The sequence below is a fragment of the Lagopus leucura genome, unplaced genomic scaffold, assembly GCF_019238085.1.
Source record: "Lagopus leucura isolate 7727_CA_CO unplaced genomic scaffold, USGS_WTPT01 Super-Scaffold_100004, whole genome shotgun sequence".
Lineage (NCBI taxonomy): Eukaryota > Metazoa > Chordata > Aves > Galliformes > Phasianidae > Lagopus > Lagopus leucura.
In genome coordinates, this window is record NW_024962264.1 from 61,178,463 (window position 1) to 61,201,562 (window position 23,100).

The 23,100-nt window shown below is 40.0% G+C and overlaps 2 protein-coding genes across 6 annotated transcripts in view; both read right to left on the bottom strand.

The window, feature by feature from the left end:
* DOK7 (docking protein 7) overlaps positions 1 to 7,659 on the bottom strand; it is a 67,904-nt gene extending 60,245 nt beyond the window's left edge. For all 5 annotated transcript variants that reach the window (XM_042870985.1, XM_042870984.1, XM_042870983.1 and 2 more), the window contains exons 1-4: positions 7,509 to 7,659; positions 7,319 to 7,364; positions 4,899 to 5,129; positions 1,211 to 1,411 (exon numbers count right to left, since the gene is read on the bottom strand). In XM_042870985.1, the coding sequence (XP_042726919.1) occupies positions 1,211 to 1,411; positions 4,899 to 5,129; positions 7,319 to 7,364; positions 7,509 to 7,562 (532 nt within the window). In that variant the 5' untranslated portion in view covers positions 7,563 to 7,659. The remainder of the gene's footprint in view (positions 1 to 1,210; positions 1,412 to 4,898; positions 5,130 to 7,318; positions 7,365 to 7,508) is intronic.
* Positions 7,660 to 11,442: 3,783 nt separating this feature from the next.
* The window catches only part of HGFAC (HGF activator), a 41,271-nt gene continuing 29,613 nt past the window's right edge, over positions 11,443 to 23,100 (bottom strand). Inside the window, exons 8-14 of the mRNA XM_042872017.1 lie at positions 22,242 to 22,416; positions 20,052 to 20,137; positions 19,129 to 19,369; positions 16,676 to 16,815; positions 14,412 to 14,552; positions 13,254 to 13,402; positions 11,443 to 12,023 (exon numbers count right to left, since the gene is read on the bottom strand). Of these exons, the coding sequence (XP_042727951.1) occupies positions 11,853 to 12,023; positions 13,254 to 13,402; positions 14,412 to 14,552; positions 16,676 to 16,815; positions 19,129 to 19,369; positions 20,052 to 20,137; positions 22,242 to 22,416 (1,103 nt within the window). The 3' untranslated portion in view covers positions 11,443 to 11,852. The remainder of the gene's footprint in view (positions 12,024 to 13,253; positions 13,403 to 14,411; positions 14,553 to 16,675; positions 16,816 to 19,128; positions 19,370 to 20,051; positions 20,138 to 22,241; positions 22,417 to 23,100) is intronic.

Consider the following 23,100-nt stretch of genomic DNA (forward strand, 5'->3'; position numbering starts at 1 on the left):
AAGAAACAAGACTCTCCTGTTCTAGGCCTCACACAACTTCTTAACCAAAACACAATAATCTTAACTAGAGGCATTTGTTTTCTTACAGACTATACCTATAACACACTCCTTCAGACAATGAAAACACCTCTCTGACCCCAACATCTAAATTAAGAAGTGAAGGACTTGAACTAGAATGTTCTGCACTGCAATCCAGTGCCCTAGTTCAGAATTGAGGGTATGAATGTCAAGTTCATACTTACCACCACTTATAACTCAGCTGTGCTTTTCAACAGACAAACCAATAAACTGTCATTATAAAACAGTCAAAACAATTGATTTTCTCTTCCTCTCAAAATTTCATTAGAATTCCAAAGGAATATTTTTTGGATTTCTGCCAACTTGGAAACCTTTTAGCTCAGGTAATTGAAGAAAACAATTATTTTCACATTTCAGCATGCAAATGTCACACAACTTGCTATCCAATTTGGCAGTAAACACATCCATTTCCACTCACAGACTGTCAATACAGCAAATTCTGCTACTGAAGTTAAAATTCAGTGCATTCAATTGATGTATATGATTGCATTAACCATCTTTCCAGCTCTCACGTAGTTTTGAACTGAAAACATGACAAGCCATAAGCATAACATCAATGCAAGAGATTCTGCCTTAGTAGCTAAAGAGTACCTTAGCTTCTAGGCTACAAAAACCAGCTTGAGCTTGCTTTCTTTCATTTTGACCTCATAAAACCTGTGGTCCTACAGCATGACAAATCTAAAAGTTCCTAAAAGTAGGAAGTCCTCTCTATTGGATTTAGCAGCATTTACACAGTGAGAGCCTTGGTTCTACTTCAGTATCAACTTCCTTCTGCAGACAACAGAAATAATCATAATTTAATAATCTGAACATTAAACCATTTTCTTCATCTCTCACATGACAGGCCTTAACCTTCATTACTTTATTCTTGTTCTGAGTCCACAAGCAACCGAGCGAGCATCTTCTGGAGAGCCACATGGCAATGTTCAGACATAGCTCCACATTTTTACTGATTGTGAGGGTTGAAGCAAGCAGAAACTTACTCGGCACAATAGAACAACTGATATGAAGCTGATTGAATGACAAAGCTGCATAGCTGTTTCCAGAACTTCCACATTGATTAAAAAAAAAATTTACATTCCCACAAACAGTTTCAAACAACTTTTAGAAGATAGGTTCTATTAGTACTTACAGAAGCCACACCTTGTACCCCCTTCAAAGATGAATCCATTTGGGACAGCTCCATATCGACGCAGATCTGAGAGTTTCCATTGCCCCATAACACTAGGAGGAAGGTCTTTTGCAAGGACGAGAATGTCATTGCAGAAATGCAGCATAGCAGGCCCGCTCTCTAGTTTAGTGCCAGGTGCTACAAAAACTTGAAATCTATGAACTATCAAATAGGGAAGAAAAAAAGCATTACTGTAGAAAGCACGAGTAATGTACCGTAACTTACGTAAGTCATTCTGCACAGCTGTGGTGTGTGGACTGACCCTACCCACATCACAAGGATAGGATAGGGATTCTAGGTAGGGCCCAGATAGCCCCATGTGAGTAGCTAATGTTTCAAGTTATTAGGTTGTAATGCTACAACTTAATGCTACATTAATCCATCCGAACTCTTACAGAACAAACCCCGTATCAAATTAGTCAGTTATCCAGCCTCCTTCCATATTTGCATAAACACAGGGAGTTCTTTCTGTGTCCTCCTCCAAATAGCCTTTGCCCAGCCTTTCTGAATTGCATGCACACAGACACACAACACAGCCCAACAAGGCCAGAAGTCAAGGCTCAAAGAAACAGACAAGTTCTAACAAGAGGTCTGTCACTGACTGTTACAGCCTTTAATAATCTGCTTCACTCCCTTCCACACATTGCCTTCCCTAACAGTAAAATGAGGAAGATTACAATTTCCCACCTTTGTGACTCTTTCGTGAGCTGATGAGGCTAGATGCCCTGATATATAAATTGAATTGGAAATTAGTGATTCATTGGTAATGTACATTCTTTAGATGTCAGTTAAGTCTTTATATTTCTCAGCCTAAACTCCAGAAGAGCTTGGGAAAAGGGAAGACACCTCTCTCATTAAAGTTTATGAAGTTCTTGCAACCAGATACACACACACAAATCTGTCCTGGCACAGAGAAGCATAAGGACTATCACATTTTCAGAGGGATTGGTCTTCAAGGAAACATTTATCAGGAAACATGCAAATTTACATTTCTTGTTATCCATTTAATATCATTTAAACAGCTTCCTGCCTATGATATCTACACAGTAACTTCCAGGTACACTCATTTCTTATAATTATTCTTCCCTACCTCTTGCCTTTGCTCCTTCAAGCATCATTAATTTCAACCAAGTCTGAGCCTTGTTTCTTGTTTAAACAGTTGCTATATTAGTTACCATGTTAGCTGTAAGTCAGCTCCTGTGACGTACATTTGCAAAGTTTCCTACGGCTTCAGCAGAATTAGCCACAAAGTCATTTGAGGGAGATGTGTAAGGAGCCAGAGATAGATCTTTAAGCAATCACAGCTCTACTTACAGTAGTACTGCTAGGGTGCAAGTCAATAGACACAATGTTCCCTTCAATTCAATTACTTTACACAACCGAACAATAATGTAAAATATGAAGGAGATGACAAAACCACCCTGACGAATAACATTCAGTAAAAAATATTTCATATCATTTGGACAATTCTGCACAGTTAACTTCAGAGGTACTTTGACATCAATTAAACTATAAGAAGCAGAAATATCAGCATCCTTCCTGTCTCATAAATGGAAAAAAAAAAAAAAAAAAAAAAAGAACACTTTAACACAAGAGGTTACAAGTTACCATAGCTGCCAAAACCTAAGAGTTGCAACTCAGATTCCAAAACGTTGTTAGGAAACACCACACAAAACCAAAACAGAGGCAAATTCAGGTCTGGACATGAAGGTTTTGCCATATTTTCCTTTCCTGGTAATGTGTGTGTGTGACTTCTCCTAAAATTCTCCCCATGCATCTACTGTTCTGGCTGGGAGGGGGGAGGAATAAATAAAAGGCAAAAATGGAAACAAAATCTTCAACAAAAAGATACTTAACTGAATACAACCATGAGCAAGAAATATTGCTAAGGTTTTTAATTTCCTTTAGGTAATCTTTTTCTCTTCACAGCTACTCACTGACCTGCACTATGCTAACTTCCTCAGAATAAGCTGTGGACTTGAGCACACTGTTCTCACAAATGGCCTACACCTCATTCACTTAATTCCACTGCTTTCTCTAATTCTCTAATCATGAATTGTTTATTCCCTTGAGCTGCCCTGGGAATTACACTCACCTGACCTCCAAACCAGAAAGAAAACACCGGGAACCTCAGTGAACTCCTTCCACTCTATGGTCCTCACTTAACAGCATCAACTTGTTTCACTCTTTTTTTTTTTTCCTTTCTGCTTCCCAGACTCTGAGGTCATTTGCCCACGGCCAATTTTCAGCACCCAGCCATGTTACTTCCGAGGCACACAAAGGCATCCTTACTAGTCTTTAAGAAAGAAACACCAAACAGTCACCAATTCCTGTTTATATAGTAGCCTCCTCTTTATTCTTTCTATCTACTCAGGCTAGATTCTATTGTTCCTTTACACTTCATTTCTTCACCTGCACACTACCCTCATTTGTCTCTGCTCCAGAGCTACCTTCATCTCATAGACTCTATCCCTACCTTATTCATAACTTTAATAAATTGCTCACTTCCTTTGAATTTCCTCCTACCACAATCATAACTCTCACATTCAGATGAAGACCAAACATTCTCTTTATCCCAGCACTGAATCAATGCAAGATCGTGAAAATCAGACCAACTCTGTCAAATTCAAATTCTCTTCCAGCTGTCATACATTTGTCCTAATTTGTCCTAAAGGACAAATCTGTGCTGTAGAGAGATCCCAATGCTAGTAAAGAAACAGAAGTGGAACACAAAACAGCCACACTGTCAGAGCGTACTCACTACTCCCTCTGTATCTGCCGATGTTGTTCAGGGATCCCCTCTAACCTTTGCCCTTGTGCAAGGCTGATAGCTCCAAGCAATAAATCTGTGTCTCCATTCCTATACTGCTACATTTTATAGCGTAAAATTCTCAGACCATCTTTGCACGTATATACTGAAAAGTAATGAGCCCATAGCTACAACAGATGGCAAAGCATATGTAACAAATGATTATGATAGCTAATGTGTCTTCCACACACCTACCCTCCTTCCCTAGTTATAACTAAACAGACATAAAAGCTACGATGGATTTTCAACATTATCACTCCTTCTTCATTGCTACATACTTTGCTAAACAAGAAAAAAAAAAAAAAAAGAGAAAGATGTATGAGTAGATAGCTGGAAAGACTTTATCTACTGCTATTGAGAGATGTCTCGTCTTGAAAGGGGACACCAGCAACAATGTGAATTATCAAGGGCAACACTTGGTATGCTTATACATAGCTCATACAATTGGGATCGAACAAGTCAACTTCTAACCTGGGAACTACTTCTCTTAATTCAGACTCTCTCTGAATTCTGTCATCCAAATCCCCAAGTAAATTGCATTACCAGAGGAGCTAAGATCACTTCGCTTCATAGCTACACACTTTCAGTGGTTAAGTCAAAAACAAAGTAGAGAACTTTCCTTGTTAGTGACCAATATCCAGGCAACACTGTAATCACAGCCTACCAGAAGGGCCAGCTGCTTTAAGACATAGGGGAAGAGTAGTCTTTTCACTCATATGAGTGAGCCTCTTCCCTAACTTACTTTTTAATTTGCATTTTAGTTATGGCTTTCTTTAATTTTTTTCCTGTCGAGGAAAAAAAAAATAGGAAAAAAAGGGAGTATGAGAAGACAAAGGTTACCTTCCCCCAAACTGTAGCGGATTCGTATATCCCACGCATACATTGTTTCCTTGTTCTCAAATCCTAGCATCACGACTTGAGAAAGACAGATGATTGCAAGGGTGTGATTCAAGCCCTCATAGGAGAGCCCAGGATCCAAGCCACAGATGTCTTCTAAGGTCACGCTGCTTCTCTCCTTGTGCCCTTTCGCTCGTTCAGATTTATCCTTGTACACCAGCATGAGCAAACAGTCTAAAAGAAGCAAAACTGTCAGAGATGATGAGGCAGAACAGAACACAACACGTTTATACCAAAGCAAAGAATTAAGAAAAGTGCTTCAGACAACTGCAGGGTCACTCTGATCAAGCCAATACTAGAACGCAGCGTCCTTCCCCCACTCAAGTAGGGGGAAGGAGGTAGGCTGCAGTCCATGTTCAGAAAGCAGACATGTTTCAACAGTCATCTGTGGGATCAGAAATATGAAGGCAAGAAAAAAGTCTTCCCAATTACTTTGCAAAAACACAGTGATTTTTGGTATTGTCTCCCTAGTTTAGAAGGAACTGACTCATTAATTTTGAGCATTAGAAGCTGGAGTACGATAACTACCCACATTACAAGTCTAAGGACCGAGAGGCTATTGTCATCTTTATTTCCATGAGAACATGCTGAACCACAAACGAAATTCTTACAGTAGTTCACAGATTACTCAACTACTAAATGATGAGCAGACTGCCTGCACTGCCAGACATTGTGTCAGCTCAGGTTTCCCAGTGAAATGTTACACAGTAGCCATGCTCAATAATCATTATGTGCCACACCTCTATTTATTATTATTATTTTTAAACATGTCACCTTTTGTTTTTAGCCCCTTCCTGGGCATGTTTACTATAAAGTAAATAAGCAATGAAAGAATGTAACTCAAGCATCACAGTGCTCTAGGAAAAGCACATTTCAAACAAAAACAAAGGGAGCATCCCTTTTCCATCTTTTGCATGTAATAACAAGAGCATTCATTTTCACCCAGATTCCCTTCCTATTGCACAGCACTGGGTTATAACCTGAATTAATGGTGCATAGCAAAGCTGCAACATCCGCAGCTGCAGCTGACCTGCGTGCCACCAGGAGGAAGCCCCTGTGCACTATGTCATGAATGTTGGGGTGTGGTGCTTCAGCCCTGGCAAGGTGCCCTGCAGCACTCAGCTGGGCAACAGCCTGGCAAAGCTCCAAAAAGGTGAAAAATGACTGAAAGACTCAACGCCTGCTAGCCAGTGCTCTACATGCCCTCCCAATTGTTTTCTTGCACCTGTTAGCAAAAACAGCTGCCACTATGACACTTTCTGCATTCTGCTGTGCAGTTGTGTATCTGAAGAAAGAACTGCTATGGCATACAGACCAAGTGAAGCAAATCTTGGGGGAGGGGAGTTTCTGGTAGATCTGACTAATTTTGATAGAATGAAAACAGCATTTTTGAGGAATAACATCATCAGTAGGTTTTCTTTTAGAACTTCCCTATCTTTCCCCTTTAATTTGGTTACAAATCCAGGCCAGTATTGGCATGTCTAGATGTCAACTTTTACAATCTGGAGTTGCCCATTCGTGGAGAAAAGTTTAACAAATGCAGTAATTAAAATACCAACATTTTACTGTAACAACTGAGTACCAAAGAATCGGTCTAAAGAACAAGAAACATTCGCTCTCTCATCTAGAAAGGGCTCTGTAATAAGTTCAGAAGCACTGCAGATCCATGTTTGGACAATAAGCAACAATTTGCCCTGGAAATAAATACTTCTGGGGCCAAATGGTTTTCCCATCCAAAAAAAAAGAAGAAAAAAAAAAAATTGGGAAACATGAAGCCTACTTTTCCCTCTCCAACATTAAAACATCAACTCTTCATAACATTTTCAGTTCTCCCTTGCAAACCGTGGAACTGAAGTTTTTAATTCAAGATGACATCTTATTTTTAAATTGAAATGCTTTATGTCAAAACACAGAACAAAAATAACTACAGAGCTCACAATGGCAGCCTTTCACAGCCACCAATCACCCTGAAGAAGTAATTTTTAAAGCAAGCCTTTTAAACGGGAACTAAACTCTCGTGTTCGTTATGGGTCTCCTTTGATATCCTCTTTCTATTTCTGGCCGCCTGGCTCTCCGCCAGCTGAGCTCAGAAAGAAAATAAATATATATGCGTATATATATATATTATTATTTATTTTAAAGAAGGAAAGAGCAACGACGGCTCGTGGAAACCTCCAGCCGAAGGGTCTTCCCCTGCAGCTGCGCACCCGACGGGGCGCCCCGTAAAGAGCTTTTCTCCCTTTCCCCGTGCCCCGCACCCTCCGGCGGGCGGAGGAGAGGCCCCGCGGCCGCCGGTCTTCCTCCCTTCCCCCGCTCCCCTCGCTCCCAGGCACGGGGTCCCCTCCGCCCCGCTCCGTTCTTACCTGCCACCGGGGAGGGCTTGCGCAGCACCAGCCACCTACTCTTCCACTGCAACGAGAGGCAAAAGGACAGGGTTAGCCAGGGCCGGACAGACAGGGCTCTATTCCCCTCGCGAGGAGGGGGCGTCGGTCGGAGACCCCCGGCCCGTGCCTGCCGCGTGGCCGAACCGAAAGGGCACAGGCTAGCTCGGACCTTTTTTCCATCTCTCAACTTGACGTGACCCTCCACCACCACGGAATCCGTCATCTTCAGTCATGATTCCGGACAGCTGCGCCCGGCTCGCTGCTCCCTCCCCGCGCTCTGGCCGAGGGGTCACTTTCAAAATAGCTTTAGTAGGTCCCCGCTGAGGCACAGCGAGCGCGGCGGGCGAGCGGCCAGCGCTGCCCGGCCCTCCCCGGCGCCCCCCGCCCCGCCGTGCAGGGGCCGGGCCGGCTCTGGCTGAGGGGTTCTTAGAAAGCCCCCCGCTGTTTCTGCATTAGTGTATTTTATTGCTATGTAGAGTTTGTGCTTGCTTTTATTTTATCGCTTCTTCGGGGTTTAAGTACAGGCAGGTGCGAAGCGGAGCACCCACAGCCCGACGAGGGCCGCCTCCGCCGATCTGCTCCGGCCGCGACCCCGGGAGGCGCCGAGATTTGCGGGCAGCCCGGCTCCTCCAGCGCCCGGGGCCGGAGCGAAAGCCCGGAGCGGATCGCCGCTGCCCGGCGGCCAGAATTCATGGAGCCACGCAATGGTCTGACCTGGAAGCGTCTTAAAGCCCATCCGCCCCCATCCCCTGCCGTGGGCTGGGTGCCCCCCACCAGCTCAGGATGCCGAGAGTCCACCCAACCCGACCTTGAGCACCTCCAGAAATGGGCTGCCCACAGCTCTCTGGGCAGCCTGAACCGTGCCCCGCTGCCCTCTGAGTGAAGAATTTCTTCCTAAATTTCCCATCTTTTAGTTTAAAGTCACCCTCCCTTGTCCTGTCGCTGTCAGATCATGTAAAAACTCCGTTTCCCTCCTGTTTATGAACTCCCTTCAAGTACTGGAAGACCACAGCAAGGTCTCCCTGGATCCTTGCCTTTTCCACTCCTCTTTCAAAGTGTGATTACCCCTTCCCTTGGCTCTCAGTCATACCCCACCTCTAAGAAAACACTTATTTTTTTTCTTTTGCAATGCAACTGCCATGAGATAACAGCCCACTTACCCCTAACCGAAGCTGCTACAATTAATAGAATAAGATGTGTTAATTATGTCTTTAAATTCATTTCAATGAGAAATGGACTAATTAGAGTCCATTATTCTAAAAATACTCCTATTGCATCTTATTTGATGCTAATTAGTCCTTCAGCTTTTTTTTTTTCTTTTTTTTTTCCCAACAGCAGCACAGCACATTTTTCTTTCAATAGCACAATAGAAGGGTTTTTTTAGATGTTTGCTTTTATTTCTTCTCTTTGAATCGGTCAGTTTGCATGGAATAACCTGTAATTTAATAAAACCATCCTTAAGTGTGTGTCGTAATGAATCGGGGACGTCATTGTTCAACTGGTTTTGCATTCTAATTCTATTTCAAGTTAAATGCTAGGGAAAAACATCAAGGAAACTTTCCTGGTAAATTTTAACTCTATTTCATTTTAACACAGGCATTTAACAGACATAGCATTTAAATAGAGCCGGGCAGAATAGGGGAAACATTTCCACGGGAAATGCTCGAGAGAAAGATAGGAGGTGCTGGAGTGGCCATATGGATGTGACCAGCCTTCTCAGAGGTGTGAGAGTGAAGGCATAAATCTTTTACTAACCCTGGGTGTTTGCTTGCCATCCCAGTCTAGGACTGTGGATTTAATGTAGTGCTATTCAACACAGCAGAGCACCAGATCACGACATCGCCATCAAATCAGTGCAATGCCAAAAAAAAAAAGAATGAAAGGAAGGAAGAAAGAAACAAGCCACTCTGAAAGCCACAGATTCAGTGTAGTGAATTCACGTATGACAATTCAATGAAGATTTATCATTTCAGCTAGTAAGTGCAGGAAATAGAAGTTTTGCAAGTGAAACAGTCTCTGTGCTTTTAAGAATTATAAGTTAGTGATTATACTAGCTTTGCTACATCTAGAAGCAGCATGCATTTTGAAAACAAGAGAGTTAAAAATCTCTGCACAAATTGTTTGAAACACCATTCTATCACCTTTCTTACTGAGCAGCCACCATCTTTATAGCAAGAGAAGATAGAGAGTACATACAACACAAAACTACCATATTAAAAGCTTGAGTAGTGTGGATGGATATCAATTTAGAAGTGAAAACAAAAAGTCACAGAAGAGGCATAGATGTTCAAAACAGCATAAGCTTTGTGTTGGAATCTGTTCCAAATGAATCACTTCCAAAGAAAAGTAAATAGTTCCTTCAAGCTGATTTAGTACTTGTCCTTCATCAGTAGGTACAGTTAGTCTTGTTAAACAGTCACATTCATTTCACAATGTTACGCAAGCCAGACTCGTACTGCAAATGGCCAGAAAGGCAAACTCAGACAATAATAGTCTTCAGACAGTTTTGGAATCAGGAACTTGGGACTTTCTTCTTAGTGTTCACAGTATTTACAACTGAAAATCTTATCCAAACTTTGTGACTCATTTTTTTTCTCCACTCATACACATGTCTATGGGAAATTTTGCATGACACTTGTATGAAACTGGGAGGACCACCAGGTTTAAGTGTTCTTCTGCAGGGCATTTGAGGTACTTCTTGGCACAGAGAAGCATTGTTTCTTTTTCTACCAGCTCTCAACTTATAAAAAACCTGTACAAGCATTCAAAGGTATAGTTGTAACTATATTCACAACACAGTAAGAGACAGAGGGTAAATGTTTTTATTTACTATAGAATCACAGAATTGCAGTTTATATCATTTTTCTAGATGAGCTCTCCAGCCCTCTGATCATCTCAGTGCCCTCCTCTGGACCTTCTGCAAGAGCTCCACGTTCTTCCCGTACTGGGGGCCCCAGGCCAGGATGCAGTACTCCAGATGGGGCCTCACAAGAGCTGAGTAGACAGGGACAATCACCTCCCTCTCCCTGCTGGCCACCCCTTTTTTAATGCAGCCCAGAACACAGTTGGCCTTCCAGGCTGGAAGCGCACACTGCTGGCTCACGTCCAGCTTCTCATCCACCAGGACCCCAAGTCCTTCTCTGCAGGGCTGCTCTCAAGGAGATCTTCCCCCAGTCTGTATAAACACCTGGGATTGCTCTGACCCAAGTCAGCACCCTGCACTTGGCCTTACTGAACCTCATTATTTTCACGTGGGCCCACTTCTCCAGCCTGTCCAGGTCCCTCTGGATGGCTTTCCTTCCCTCCAATGTATCAACTGCATCGCTCAGCTTGGTATCATCCACAAACTTGCTGAGGGTGCACTTGATGCCATGGTCTGTATCGTTGATGAAGATGTTGAAGAGCACCAGTCCCAAGACCGACCCCTGAAGGACACCGCTTGTGAGCAGCCTCCACCCTGACACAGAACCATTGATCACAACCCTTTGGCTGCGTGCAGCCAGCCAATTCTTAATCCACCAAACAGTCCATCCTTCAAATCCACACCCATTCAATTTAGAGAGAAGGATGTGGTGAAGGACCATGTCATTCACCAGGACTAAGAAATCCATGAGGACACTAGCAGCATTATAAAACAAAACCCTCCTTTTTCTATATTATCTGGACAGTTAAATAACTTGTTATTACAAAATCTAAGACATCTTCAAAACACTGCCAAATTTAAGAAAGGCTTGGACATTTTCTATCCAAGGTAAAACATTTGCATTGCTATCCTGTGAGAAGAAGCAGAGGGTCTGCAACAAGCCCCACTGTGTTGAACAATATTATCTACCAACTTAAACCTTTTCTCAGCAATAAGCTTTGTGCTTTCAGGAGGTGTTGCGTTAACTTTGCAGGAAAATTGCACACCAAATTCAGCAGAGCTCTGAAGCACATTTCTATTTTTATTGCAACATAAAAATATGCTTACATGTTTTGAATCAAACCCTAAATCCTCTGTTTTCTTCCCAGAAGTAGTTTACTGCAGTTAGCTGGGGAGCCTATCTGCTGACGTCTTTCAGCTGAACTTTAACGAAATTACTTCTGAAGGAAAGATCATTCTATTTTTGGCGTTCATCCTTTTTATTTTGTTAACATCTGAAAAAATACAAGGCCAACATTGTTACAGGTTGTTTTAGGGGATGACAACTCCACCAGAAACTTTTAAATACTTATTTTCACATAATCCACCAAAAGATAAACAGTTTTAGATGTCAGTACACTTAGTTTTGACATGTTAGCTTTATTAAGACAAATAAAGACAGTCTCACATGTTGAGCTATTCACAGCCCTAAAACTGCAGCTCAGAGTTACTGATATCAGAGGGATGAGGACTATTTTTAGTGGTCTGGTTTGGAATTTCTAAGAATTACCACAATAATTTTCATACTAGCTTATAATAAAATATTTATGCCACTTTAATGAAACCAAAAGGCTCCTGGACCCTATTTGAAATGATATCATAGTTAAATGTTCAACTAGCTTTTCGAGGGGCTATCCTCTCATTAATCCAATTTACATAGTTTGTTACTCTTGTATATACTCCAGGCTTGTTGATTCTGGCACAGCCATCTCCCCAGCTGATGACTCCATAAAGGTAAGAGATTTCGTTATTCTCACATGCCAGAGGTCCACCAGAATCTCCCTGTGTTAAAAGTGAGGAAAGATTATTTAACTTGATAGAAAATCATTGGAAAAACAGTTTAAATGTAAGTAGAAAGAAGTTTTTTCCTGTTTTAAAGAGAAAATTATTTTCAGAGTAAAGTTGGAAGGAATTTTTTACCATTTTTTTCCACAATTACGTGGAACTGTGTTGCCTTTATAAGATCTCAGTGATAAACGAAGTCCTGCACCTGAGATTAATTTACTTTGTCAGAACCCTCTTATGTCTGCACATCTCGTCTCAGTGACTGTAACTTTGGTATCAATGCACAGTTGTTTCTCAGTCTATGCAGCTCTCTTCAGACCATTTGTCTTTGTTTTTTTTTCTTCTCCACTTTCTTCTTTCTCTTTGAACATGTTTATGATCTCTATAGCAGTTCCAGCATACAGTATACATTATATTTTTTGCTTCACAGGGTGTCATTGCCAAGTATCAGCTATGTGCTGCCTGTTGCCAAAAATTATTCTAATAGAGCATAACCCCATTAAAATGAATTGAAGATAAAATCTGAAGGTTTATCTAAGAAATAACCTGAACCTTAGTTTCACACACGTCTCATCTGTCACCACAGCAACTCCATAGCCTTTATACAAGGGCCAGGGTGTGACATAACTCAAAAAAAGACAAAATATAGTAAGAATTTGAAGCTCTTCCATTAAGAATGGAAGTCATGAAACTTTTCCTAATGGACTGTTACCCTACACCATTAAAACCCATGCATTGTAATAACCTCAAATATTTTCTCCTCCAAATCCACCACTATTCCCCACCTCCTATACAGCTACTCTTATTTTCCTCTCACTGAGAGGCAGCAGCTTGACGGTTTGGCTTATCTGCCACCTGGCCTGCCATCACAGTACCATCTCACTCAGCCAGCAGCTCGGGCAGCTTCCCTCTTTTGTGTAGCCCCTGGCTTTTATGAAGGTAAGAGAAACATAACATCCTGAAGGATTGTTGTTGTTGGGTTGTTTGGTTTTTGCTTTTTGTTTCTTTTTTTTTTTTTTTTTTGCTCCTTTGTAAAATTTAATTGACAGTAACAAGTTAAAAAAATAACATAGGAACAAACAGTGCAGTCACATTCAATGCATTTTTTTTTTTTTTTTGAAACTTTCTTTTCTTTAGGATGACTGTAACGTCAAAAGTAAGCACTGTAACGTTTCTTCTAATTATACACATTTATATTCTTTGTCTGGAGATGACTCATAACATTACCTGACAAGCATCAGATTTGCTGTCTAAGTAGCCAGCACAGAACATATTTTCACTGATTTCTGTTCCATAAATTTCAGGGCTTCTGCACTTCTCCTCAGGAATAATTGGAACCAGTGTTTCTTGCAGTACATCTGAGTAACCAGTTATATCTTTAAAAAATTCCCAGAGAGGAAAATTATTAGTTTTTACAAAATGCAAATAGTTTAACATGGGAACTCAACACAAGATAGATACAACATATAAACAAACTTAACACATGTCATGTTATGGATCTCTTTGAAAGATAGCAATTGTTCTTAGTGATCAGATCATTCCCTAATTCTTCAGTCAGAGTCCATGTCCACTAGAATAGCAAAAATTTCATGCCCAAGCATCAGTTCTCTTTGGGTTTTCTCCTTTCCCAGGGACCTGGGAGTACTTTGTCAGCACTCTTGTGATTTCCTCTTTCCTGATGTGATTTTAAATCATAAATTTATTAAAGGCTGTATTAAATCTTTTTGTCTTTAAATCACACAGTTAGATTAGTACAACCTTTGCTCATGCTGAGTTTCTAATGAGTATGAGGAGGCCAGGTCCCCCCCCATCCTTCACCAACCTGTATAAATCTCTGTTATCTCCTAACCAAGGCAGCATGGCCATATCTCACAATCCTGAAATTCCTTATCTCAAAGGATGAGAAAAAGATGAAGCATTTCCTTCTTGCCTTTCTTAAACTGAATGTAGCCCAAAGCCCCTCCAGCCTTTTCCAATAGATACTTCCAAGGTTTCCTGCATGGTGAAGCTAAAGATTGTTTCCATCACTGACCACTAAACTGACTGTGTTTGGTTTGCAGTCTTTAGTATCTACCTTGAGAAACCTGGAGTAGGAATCACTTAACAATTCTTGGCACCTACAGCTAAGCTACTTGCTCCAGGCTCCACTCACTCCCCCTAATTTCTTGTTCATGTGAACCACTCACTGAATTTCAGAGACTATAAGGAAGGCTTGGGATGACTATTTCAGATGTAAATGATACACAAATCCATAGGTAGGTAATCCAATCAGAAGTCCCTTGGAAAATATTTTACAAGACTATCAGCTGTGCAACATATTCTTGAGCATTTTGCTTAGCTTTCATCAGTGTTTTCCACAGATATCACCTCTGCCATTTCACTTACTCTCATGCTTGTGTCCCCATCCAGAAATCTGACATTTGAACTGATCGGGGAAAATGGTGTTGCTTTCTGGCAGGCAGATGGGCTGAACAAACTGGGACTTGACGGCACAACGTTGGCCATTCTTCTTCAGCTTAACCAAGGCTGCAGAATAGAAAATACAGTAGGAATAAAGTGTCTGTTCCCTTTTTTGATAGGATTGGCAGCAGTGGGTCTCAGATACAACTTTAATTATCCCCTAAGCCTCTCTTAATTAAGATATTTCAATCAAAGACAGACAGACTCATCTCAACAGCACCTGATTTCACATTAAATTGAATGCTGAAATATTCACCTACTCCTCTTGTGGGAATATTTATTTTTTGCTGCGCTCACTGAACAGATTTTTCTTCACTGCTTTTGTAGAGAAGGGGGAAGACAGAAAATACATGTCTCCTCCCACCCTAAAGTTAAATAACAGTGACATATCCACAACTTTCAGCTGAAATAAGTGGGATGTGCAAGCATTTGCTGCTTCTGAAAGTTTGGCCACCTGCCTAATTCTACTTTGATTTTTAAAAAATTAATTACTGCAAGAGCTGATGTATTACATGCTCTTTGTTATCACTGAGTTCAGCAATATTCAAATTTTGGAAAACTAAGGACTAGAAAATTAGGCTATTTCAAAACCAAGCTTCTGAAAGTTGCTGAGAATTACACAGCCTACACAACTTTTTCTCTTCCCTCATGAGGCTGAAAACAGCATAAATATGAAGCTGTGCAGCACTGTGAGTTCAACAGTGAAAGTGGATGCCAAAAGTAGCAGAAACTTTGCTTTTCCTGTAGCAAACCTTTCATGATGAGCCATAAGCTGAGGTTGTGTTTGGTGTAACAAGGGCAGTGTAGTGGGTTTGAGCACACCACTCAAAGTAGAGCTGAGGTACTGTGGCTATACCTATTAAAATTTCATACCACAGCTTTCAGAAGCTGCAGGTTTTCTGAACACAGCGGTGTGGAAAGCAAGAGATCCCATTGGATAATCTCATTTCTCTATGGACTACTACTTTTGGCTTTTGTGGAATACATAACAGTATCTCACAGACCAGGAAGCCCACAAAGATTGCTCCAATATTAAGCAGCTTGTCTTCCTCACCTTCCCCTTCTCCCTCACCAATTCTGCCTGTTTCTAAATCTCCCACACTTTCCATCAAACATTCATGCGGTAGCTTGTTTACTTATAAAATGCATTTTCAGCACCAAATAAATCCGCTGCTGCATCAGCAGAAGTCACTGGTAAGGCAGAATATGCCCACAAGACTTTCCCCCAAGTTTCCGCCTGCTTGTTTGTTTGCAGTGGGGCACATCTTAGGAACTCCATCTCCAGGTGACCCTGAATTTGGACACTGCACTCGTGATGCATGCCAAATTTCAGAGTAATCCAGAAAGTTTGGAGATCCCGAAATGTAAACTGTGATTTACACCAGGATATTTCAGAGCAAAGCAATGCCCCACAACAAGTTCATTTCTTGGTACACTCTGACAGAGTTCCTACCAATACAGAATCTAAATGCTTTTTGCTACACAGTGGAAAATATTCACCATCTGGGAGCAAAAAAGCCAGTACATTCCTGACCTAAGTTATCCCTGATGCCAGACTATTAAATAGTTTCATAGACAAAGTGCTCACACAGCTTCATGCTCCAGGGAGATATGCCAACTTCCATAAAAGCAGATTAGAAAGTAAGAAGTAAGTTTCTCTCCCAGTGTCGTTCTGAGTAATATTATAAGGTCAATCAGAAGGGCATTTAAATTTTGACTGATGAGACAGCTGATATTTAAATGTCTCTCCTCAGTGTAAAGAATGATTCCTAGAAACATCGATTTTTCAGAGCAGATAGGGCTATTATATTCATCTAGTCAGATGCTCTATACAATACAGACAATAAAATTTTACCAAGTAGTTCCTGCATCAAGCCCACAGTTTCTGGTATGGTTGAAAAAAAAGCATAATCACATGAAGACTTGAAGTGATGATGAATCTGCCATACATCAAGGTAAATTGCTCCAAAGGCTAATTACCATAATTATTTAAAATTTGCAATTTATTTCTTATCTGTATTTGTCTAGCTTTCAGATGCTCTTATTTCTCTGTTAGAGATAAGAACCCTCCGTTCTTAAAAGCTTCTCTTAATGTCTATTATTTTTCCCCTAAGAAAGCAGTTTTCAATACATCAGCTAAACTTGGAAGTCAGCTAAGCAGGAAATAAAACTACAAGAAAAATACTCACCAATATCATGTTCAGTAGGGCTGAACACTGAATACTGAGGATATAAGATGTATTTCTCTATTTCAAATGTTTGTGTTACATCGGTCGTTCTATTAAAGAAGTGCTGACCAAGAACAACTTTAATAGAGGATTTTTGAGGACTGCAATACAAAAGAGAGAACAAACAATTCTATATTTAGAAACACAAATGAAAACCAGTTTCCAGTGGCCATGTGCACCATGAACTGTTAATAAATTCAGATCCCCACCATGCCCATTATTTACTCTCTCATAATGCCTTGTCTTTCTCCCAGTCTTCTACTGTGGGCTAAGAGAAAGCTGACTAAAGTTACAGTGAGTTCCATGTGCTGTGGGCCATTGTTAACCTAATTAAAGGCTGTTCCTTCTTGACAGAATCACCAAATCACTGGATCAAAAGAAACACTAAAGATCATCTAGTTCCAATCCCCAGCCATGGGCAGGGACATTTCCTACTAGATCAGGTTGCCCCAGGCTTCATCCAACCTGGCCTTGAATACCTCCAGAGACGGGACATTGGCAGCTTTGCTATGCAACCCATACCAGTGTCTCACAATCCTCATATTGAAGAATTTCTTTTGAATATCTAATCTTCTAGTTAGTGATAAGACCCCTTGTCTTATCACTACACTCCTAGACAAAGAGTCCTTCTCCAGCTGTCCTGTAGGACGTTTTTATGTTCTGGAAGGACACTATGAGTACTTTCTGGATCCAGACTCTTCTCCAGTGTGAATGATCCCAGTTCAGCTTGTTCTCACAAGAGAAGACAGAGAGTTGGGAAGAAAGGGAAACACGGGAATAATCAGGAAGAGTTTGGAAAGACAATAACTTTTCTAGCTTTGAAAGCAATAGAATTAAAATTTCATTCTTGCTTTAAAACCAACTTGATTTGCACTCATCTAAGTCCACAATCAGTTGAGCTACTAAGCGCCCTTAACATAGAAGAGCTCAGATGTTTAGTTATCCTGCATAGGAGCAGAAAAACTTATCGTGCATCATGCACAGATCCAGAGTGGTCAGTACCATTACAAAGCTTCCCCAGCTGTGATCCTGTGCATCACTGGTGGCCATCAGAGTGAATTCTGCTCTGATACTGAGCATAAAGCAATAATAAACAGCAGTGTACTTGCTGGAGAGAGATTCTGACTAATTGAAGCACAGAGAATAGGCAGCTACCCTGCAACAATTACTATGTGCATGGTTAACAGACCTTAAAGTTTTTTTGAAGCTGGAAAGCAAGAAAATATATGTATATATTATTCAATCAATATGTAAGGCCATGATTTTCTCAACACCCTTGTGGAAATAAACTAGTCCCTTTGCAAATCAGATTTTGAGAACATGAAATAGAGTGGAAGCTCATTTCCCAGGATAGTATTTTAAAAAGATTTTAAAAGCATGAAACAGTTTCATTCTGACATACAGATGATTCATTGAGGAGAAGAAATAAAAAGGGAGAGGCTGCAGAATAGGAAAAGAAAAAAAAACTACCAAGTTAGCTCCACAAGGATCTATCGTCGCCTAGTGGAAGGCAGTTGAAACTGTGGCTAACTTAGAAGTACTAAACATACAGAACAGTGCAAATTACAATGCAGTAATTATGGAAAATCTGTATGTAACAAACCACCAGCTGGAAGTGGGTGGAAATGTCCTGAATAGCTGCCAAAGTTAGTAGCTATTTCACAACATTTGAAAAACAAATGCGTTGTGGCTCGAGCTCCAAATGCTTCAAGTACAGCATTCACAACAGTATTATTAGGTCTACAAGCTATCAGTGTATGCATTCTGGCACGAGGCTTTCTGTTTCTCTTGGCTCCTTTAGTATGCAAAGGAACAATTTGTATGAAATGATGTAATATTTTTACCATCTACATGATCAAACTGAAATCAGAAAAAGCGTTCAGCATTTGTGGAAAATTAAATATTTAGAATAAAGTAAGGGCATCCTACTGACAATCATTTCCCTGGTGACCTGCAGCTGGAGGCAAAAAAAAAAAAAAAAAAAGTTTTTTTTTAAATCACCGCTTGATTCCTTCAGCCTTTTTGAACAAAAACATAGCAGTAAACAGTCATCCGTGTTACACCTCAAAGCAGGAATACGCTTGCAAAAAGGTAGCTGAGAAAAGACACACTTATGACTTCCTGCAGATACCTGCACATGCAAGCTCTCATTCCATGTCCTGACACCCAACACAACCTTACTCCTTTTGTTGACCCATTTAGCATTTTTGAGTCTCCTTAAGTAAAACTGGGCTATGTGCTGTTTGTCAGTTCATGTGCTACACTCAGATTACCAGCAACTCCATTTGAAAAATTCATCATTTTGTATTCTCATCTTCCTTCTTGCTTGTTTCAATTCAGGTTTGTTGTGACTCACAAGAATACGGTGCCAGAGAGGAGGGGACCTACTGTCACACTTATGGCTGTGAGTTTACCTGTTAGCAAAGCAGTGTGCTGCTGACACAACCCAGCAAGTCTGAATAAGAGTTCCAGCGCAGAAGCTCTCTCCAATATATATAGCTGCTGTCCAGGGATGAGATCCAGGCAAAGATGAAGATCCTCCAACAATCCTAGGTCTCACAAAACTTCTTTTTTTGTGCCTTCTCCCACATGGCCTTCTGGGAACTGCAAAAGTGTCAATATCTTCTGGAACTGCTGGCCTCCTTTCCCTGCTTGCTAAGATACAAAGGTAAATGGCATCAGACTGCAGATTATGTGTTTCTAAGGAACACGTCATCATGTTTGGATTCTGGACTGAGCTTAGCCATTCCAGCAGCAAGGACTAGTATGCTTGTGTTAGTGTCATCAATCAAATGCACTGGAACCATAAATGGAGAATAGAAGGACCACACGATTGATTTTTCAAGCCCTATTCTGAAGGTCAACTTTAATATAAGCAACAGTTTAATATTAATTTAGAGAAGGAACACTATCTTTAGTTTTCAGACTTGCATACTGTGTCATATGACTCCAGTCCTCTAATTGCTCACAGGGGGCCACTCATCTCCTGAGTCTGCTTCACAATCTGTTAAAAAGCACTAATTTCTGATGCCTTTCATGCTTCAGTAGAAATTCTGTTCATATTGCAATGACTGTAGTGGAAAGCAGTTGTACAACACTGCTGACATACAATATTGCACGACAAAAACCACCAGTCATATCACAACTCCAAAAAAAAAAAAAGAAAAAAAAAAGAAAAATAAGCTTGCTGTCACTTGATTTACTGTGAACACTAAAACATTCAGTATTCCTGGGAACAGCAGAACATTCAAAATGATGCAGTGAAAGCTTTTTCCTAGTGTCAATAAATCTTTCGTCATTAATTCATAGAATGGATTTTAAGAGTTCTTTAACATACCACAAGATGTAATGTTACAGTATTCCCAAGACAAACTGTTGTCCTTCATGATGTAACACCATGGTTTCTCATCTTCATCTGGATTTCTAATGAATTCAAGGGAGAATAAATTAAATGCATTAACCATACTTTTATCCCAAGCTTCCCAGATGTTTTCTGCTTTTTCCTATTGCACTATGCAGAAGAGAGGACTGATAGGATTGTTAGGTTTGGAGCCATCTAAGAAAGCACTGAAGAAACTGCTAACATCTGAATGGGCGAGTAACTTCTTAGTAGGGATCTTTATGCTTAAAGCTAGCAAAAAAAAATGAAGCTCATTAGGACCTAAAATGCAGAAACATGACTAAATATCTGTAGAATTTTCCTACAAGTATTCAGATGCATGAGCATGTTCACTCGGTTTAAATACAGTGCTTTTACAGATATCAGCTGAGCTATTTTCAGTACTGAGTCCCATGGGAGAGATTCCTCTGTTAGATTATTTTTTTTTTAAGTGAGGAAATTCCACCACAGGTAGATTCATAGAAAATCCATACCAAGAATAGATAGCAAAAACTAATTTGAAGTACTCAAGTCCATATTCCCTGGAGACAGTCTGAGGAAATGATAGACTACTTCAAGAAAATATTACATTCCTCAAAAGGCAATATCAGAATCAATTTAGTCTTTTATTACTCTGATATTAGACTGCTTTGGTGTTGATCCCATTAGGATTTCTCCACAGTACAGCAGAATTGCCTTTATTTGTGCTGCACAAGTAACCCAAAATTTGACCAGTTTAGTCCTCCGAGAGTACAAAACTTTGAAGACTCAGGAAGATCTTGAGTAGGCCAATAAAAATAGACAAGATAATTCAGGACTTTGGATAAACAGTAATTCTAATTTCAGTTGGATTTATCAAAAGTATGATCTGTTATTTTAAGATTCTTCAATATATTTTTTTTTAAATCTGACTGCTATTCAAAAAAGATTAAAGCACTTTCAAATTTTCAGAACTGAAGAAGCAACACAGGTTGAGTCATATTCCACCAACAATGTTTCTAAATTAGACAATTTGAAGAAGAAGATATCTGAAAGATTATATAGTGCAGCAGAGATATCCCCAGAAATTATAACAAGCTGACAAAAAAGTGAAAAGCTTTTTTCTCAGTTTTACAGAGCATTAACACATCAGCTCCTATATCATTTTATTATTTGCACTTGAAATCTGCAAGTGAATACTGTGCTTAAATGATGCAAATTGAAAGGATCAGGATTTATCAAAGCACAAAATACATGCCCAATAAATTGCCATGATGTACTGGGACACCATACATTTCATACTTAAATGTTTGAATCCATACCAAGCCTTTGAAAGCAAGCCAACTTAGATTTGGCGGGGGGAGGAGAGGGAATAGTAATAGTTTGTTTTTGATAGAGAAGAAGAGCTGCTTGAGCGTGCATGCAAACAACTTCACAGTAGTTCATGGAGAAGTATCTAAGATTCTCAGCTTTAGGATGGCCTCTTCTAGAAAAATTTATTCCATTTATGGATATTGTTTGACCTCATGAAGAACTCAGAGACAAGGGGAATATAAAGTGACTGGAGAAAGCCATAAAAAGTTTCATTAAAAATGAACACAAAACTTAAGCAGAAACGTAATTTATACATGTGATTTGATCAAAGTTGAAATGCCAACATTATATTTTGCAGCCATTTTTCTTTGAGAGAAATCTGACATCCCAGCTCAGCATTACTGAAACATAGCAGCTTTGATTTTTTTCACTTGTAAAAGATTTTCTTTTATATTAAAAATTCCACAATATATAATTTGAAATAAATGCATTACACAAATTAAGTGGTGAACATCATTCTTTTTTTGGATAGTCATTTTTGAGCAATTTATGTATTTTTTTAAGGTCTCATTAAAAAAAAAAAAAAAAAAAAAAAAAAAAAAAAAAAAACAGGAAAAAAAGGATCAGGATTTTCCAACGTTAGATTGTACCTAAGCTTCTTGTCAGAACCACATGTTAATCCATACAACCTACCAGATCTTGTCTTCTGGAAACTTTTACCCCGTGTCAGGCTGCTAAGCCAGTCCAGATTTTCCAAGGCTGCTTTGATATTCGTGCCCCTTCTCTCTTCCAAATCTGCTCCCACAATATATCCATCCACCCCTTGTTTTATAATCACAGGGCAAACTTCCTCACCTGCAGTAAGAGAAGGGCCCCAAGCCTAACTGTAGTGCTTTCTCAACGCTGTCCACATGAAGCTCCTGGTAGAGTAAGTCCGAATTCCATGGCAAGCAGCTATGTCCAGAAATGGTCGTGTTGGCCGTACCTCTGTACTCAGTGCCATTGCCACGATAGCAGTGATGATTAGGAACTGCAGAGGAGGAGATTTTGTGCTAATTAGCTGTTAAATACTAGTTTTGCAGCTGAGGTGATGAAAGGCAGTGGACCCAACCCTGTAGTGCGTTTTACCTTTCAAAATAGTTTGTGTTTTTTTCAAATGAGGACTTTCAGCTTTAAAAAGCAGTTAAAACTTCTAAAACAGCCTCGTTTTGCATGTGCATAAAAAACTATTACACAGGCAGAGAATTAGACCTAACATTCTTGTTGCATATGGAGGATTTTAGTCAGCAATCTACAGCAAAGTCAACAATATGGCTAAGAATAATCTTGCCTAATTTTAGAAACACCTGAGCTCAACAATGGAGACTCCCATTTTAGCCAATAAAGAGAGACAGGCATTGCTAGCATCAAACTAATCTAGCCCGTTTGGAATGAACTTTTTCAAGGTGAAGATGAATCTTGACATGTGCTCTTGCCTATGTTGACTGAATCTCACTTGACAATAAAGTCAGCAAGCTCAGAAGGCTGCCTGTGATGTAAACGAGTGAAAACAATCTTGTCCTGCCAATGAGTGCTTAAAAGGACTGATTTTGGAAAATACTTCTCTTTATGGCCTCGTACATATCCATATAGATATACTTACCTTACCCTTATGTATGTGTATATATACATAGAAACATACTGCAAATATCAGTTTTTCAAAAATGAAACAAGT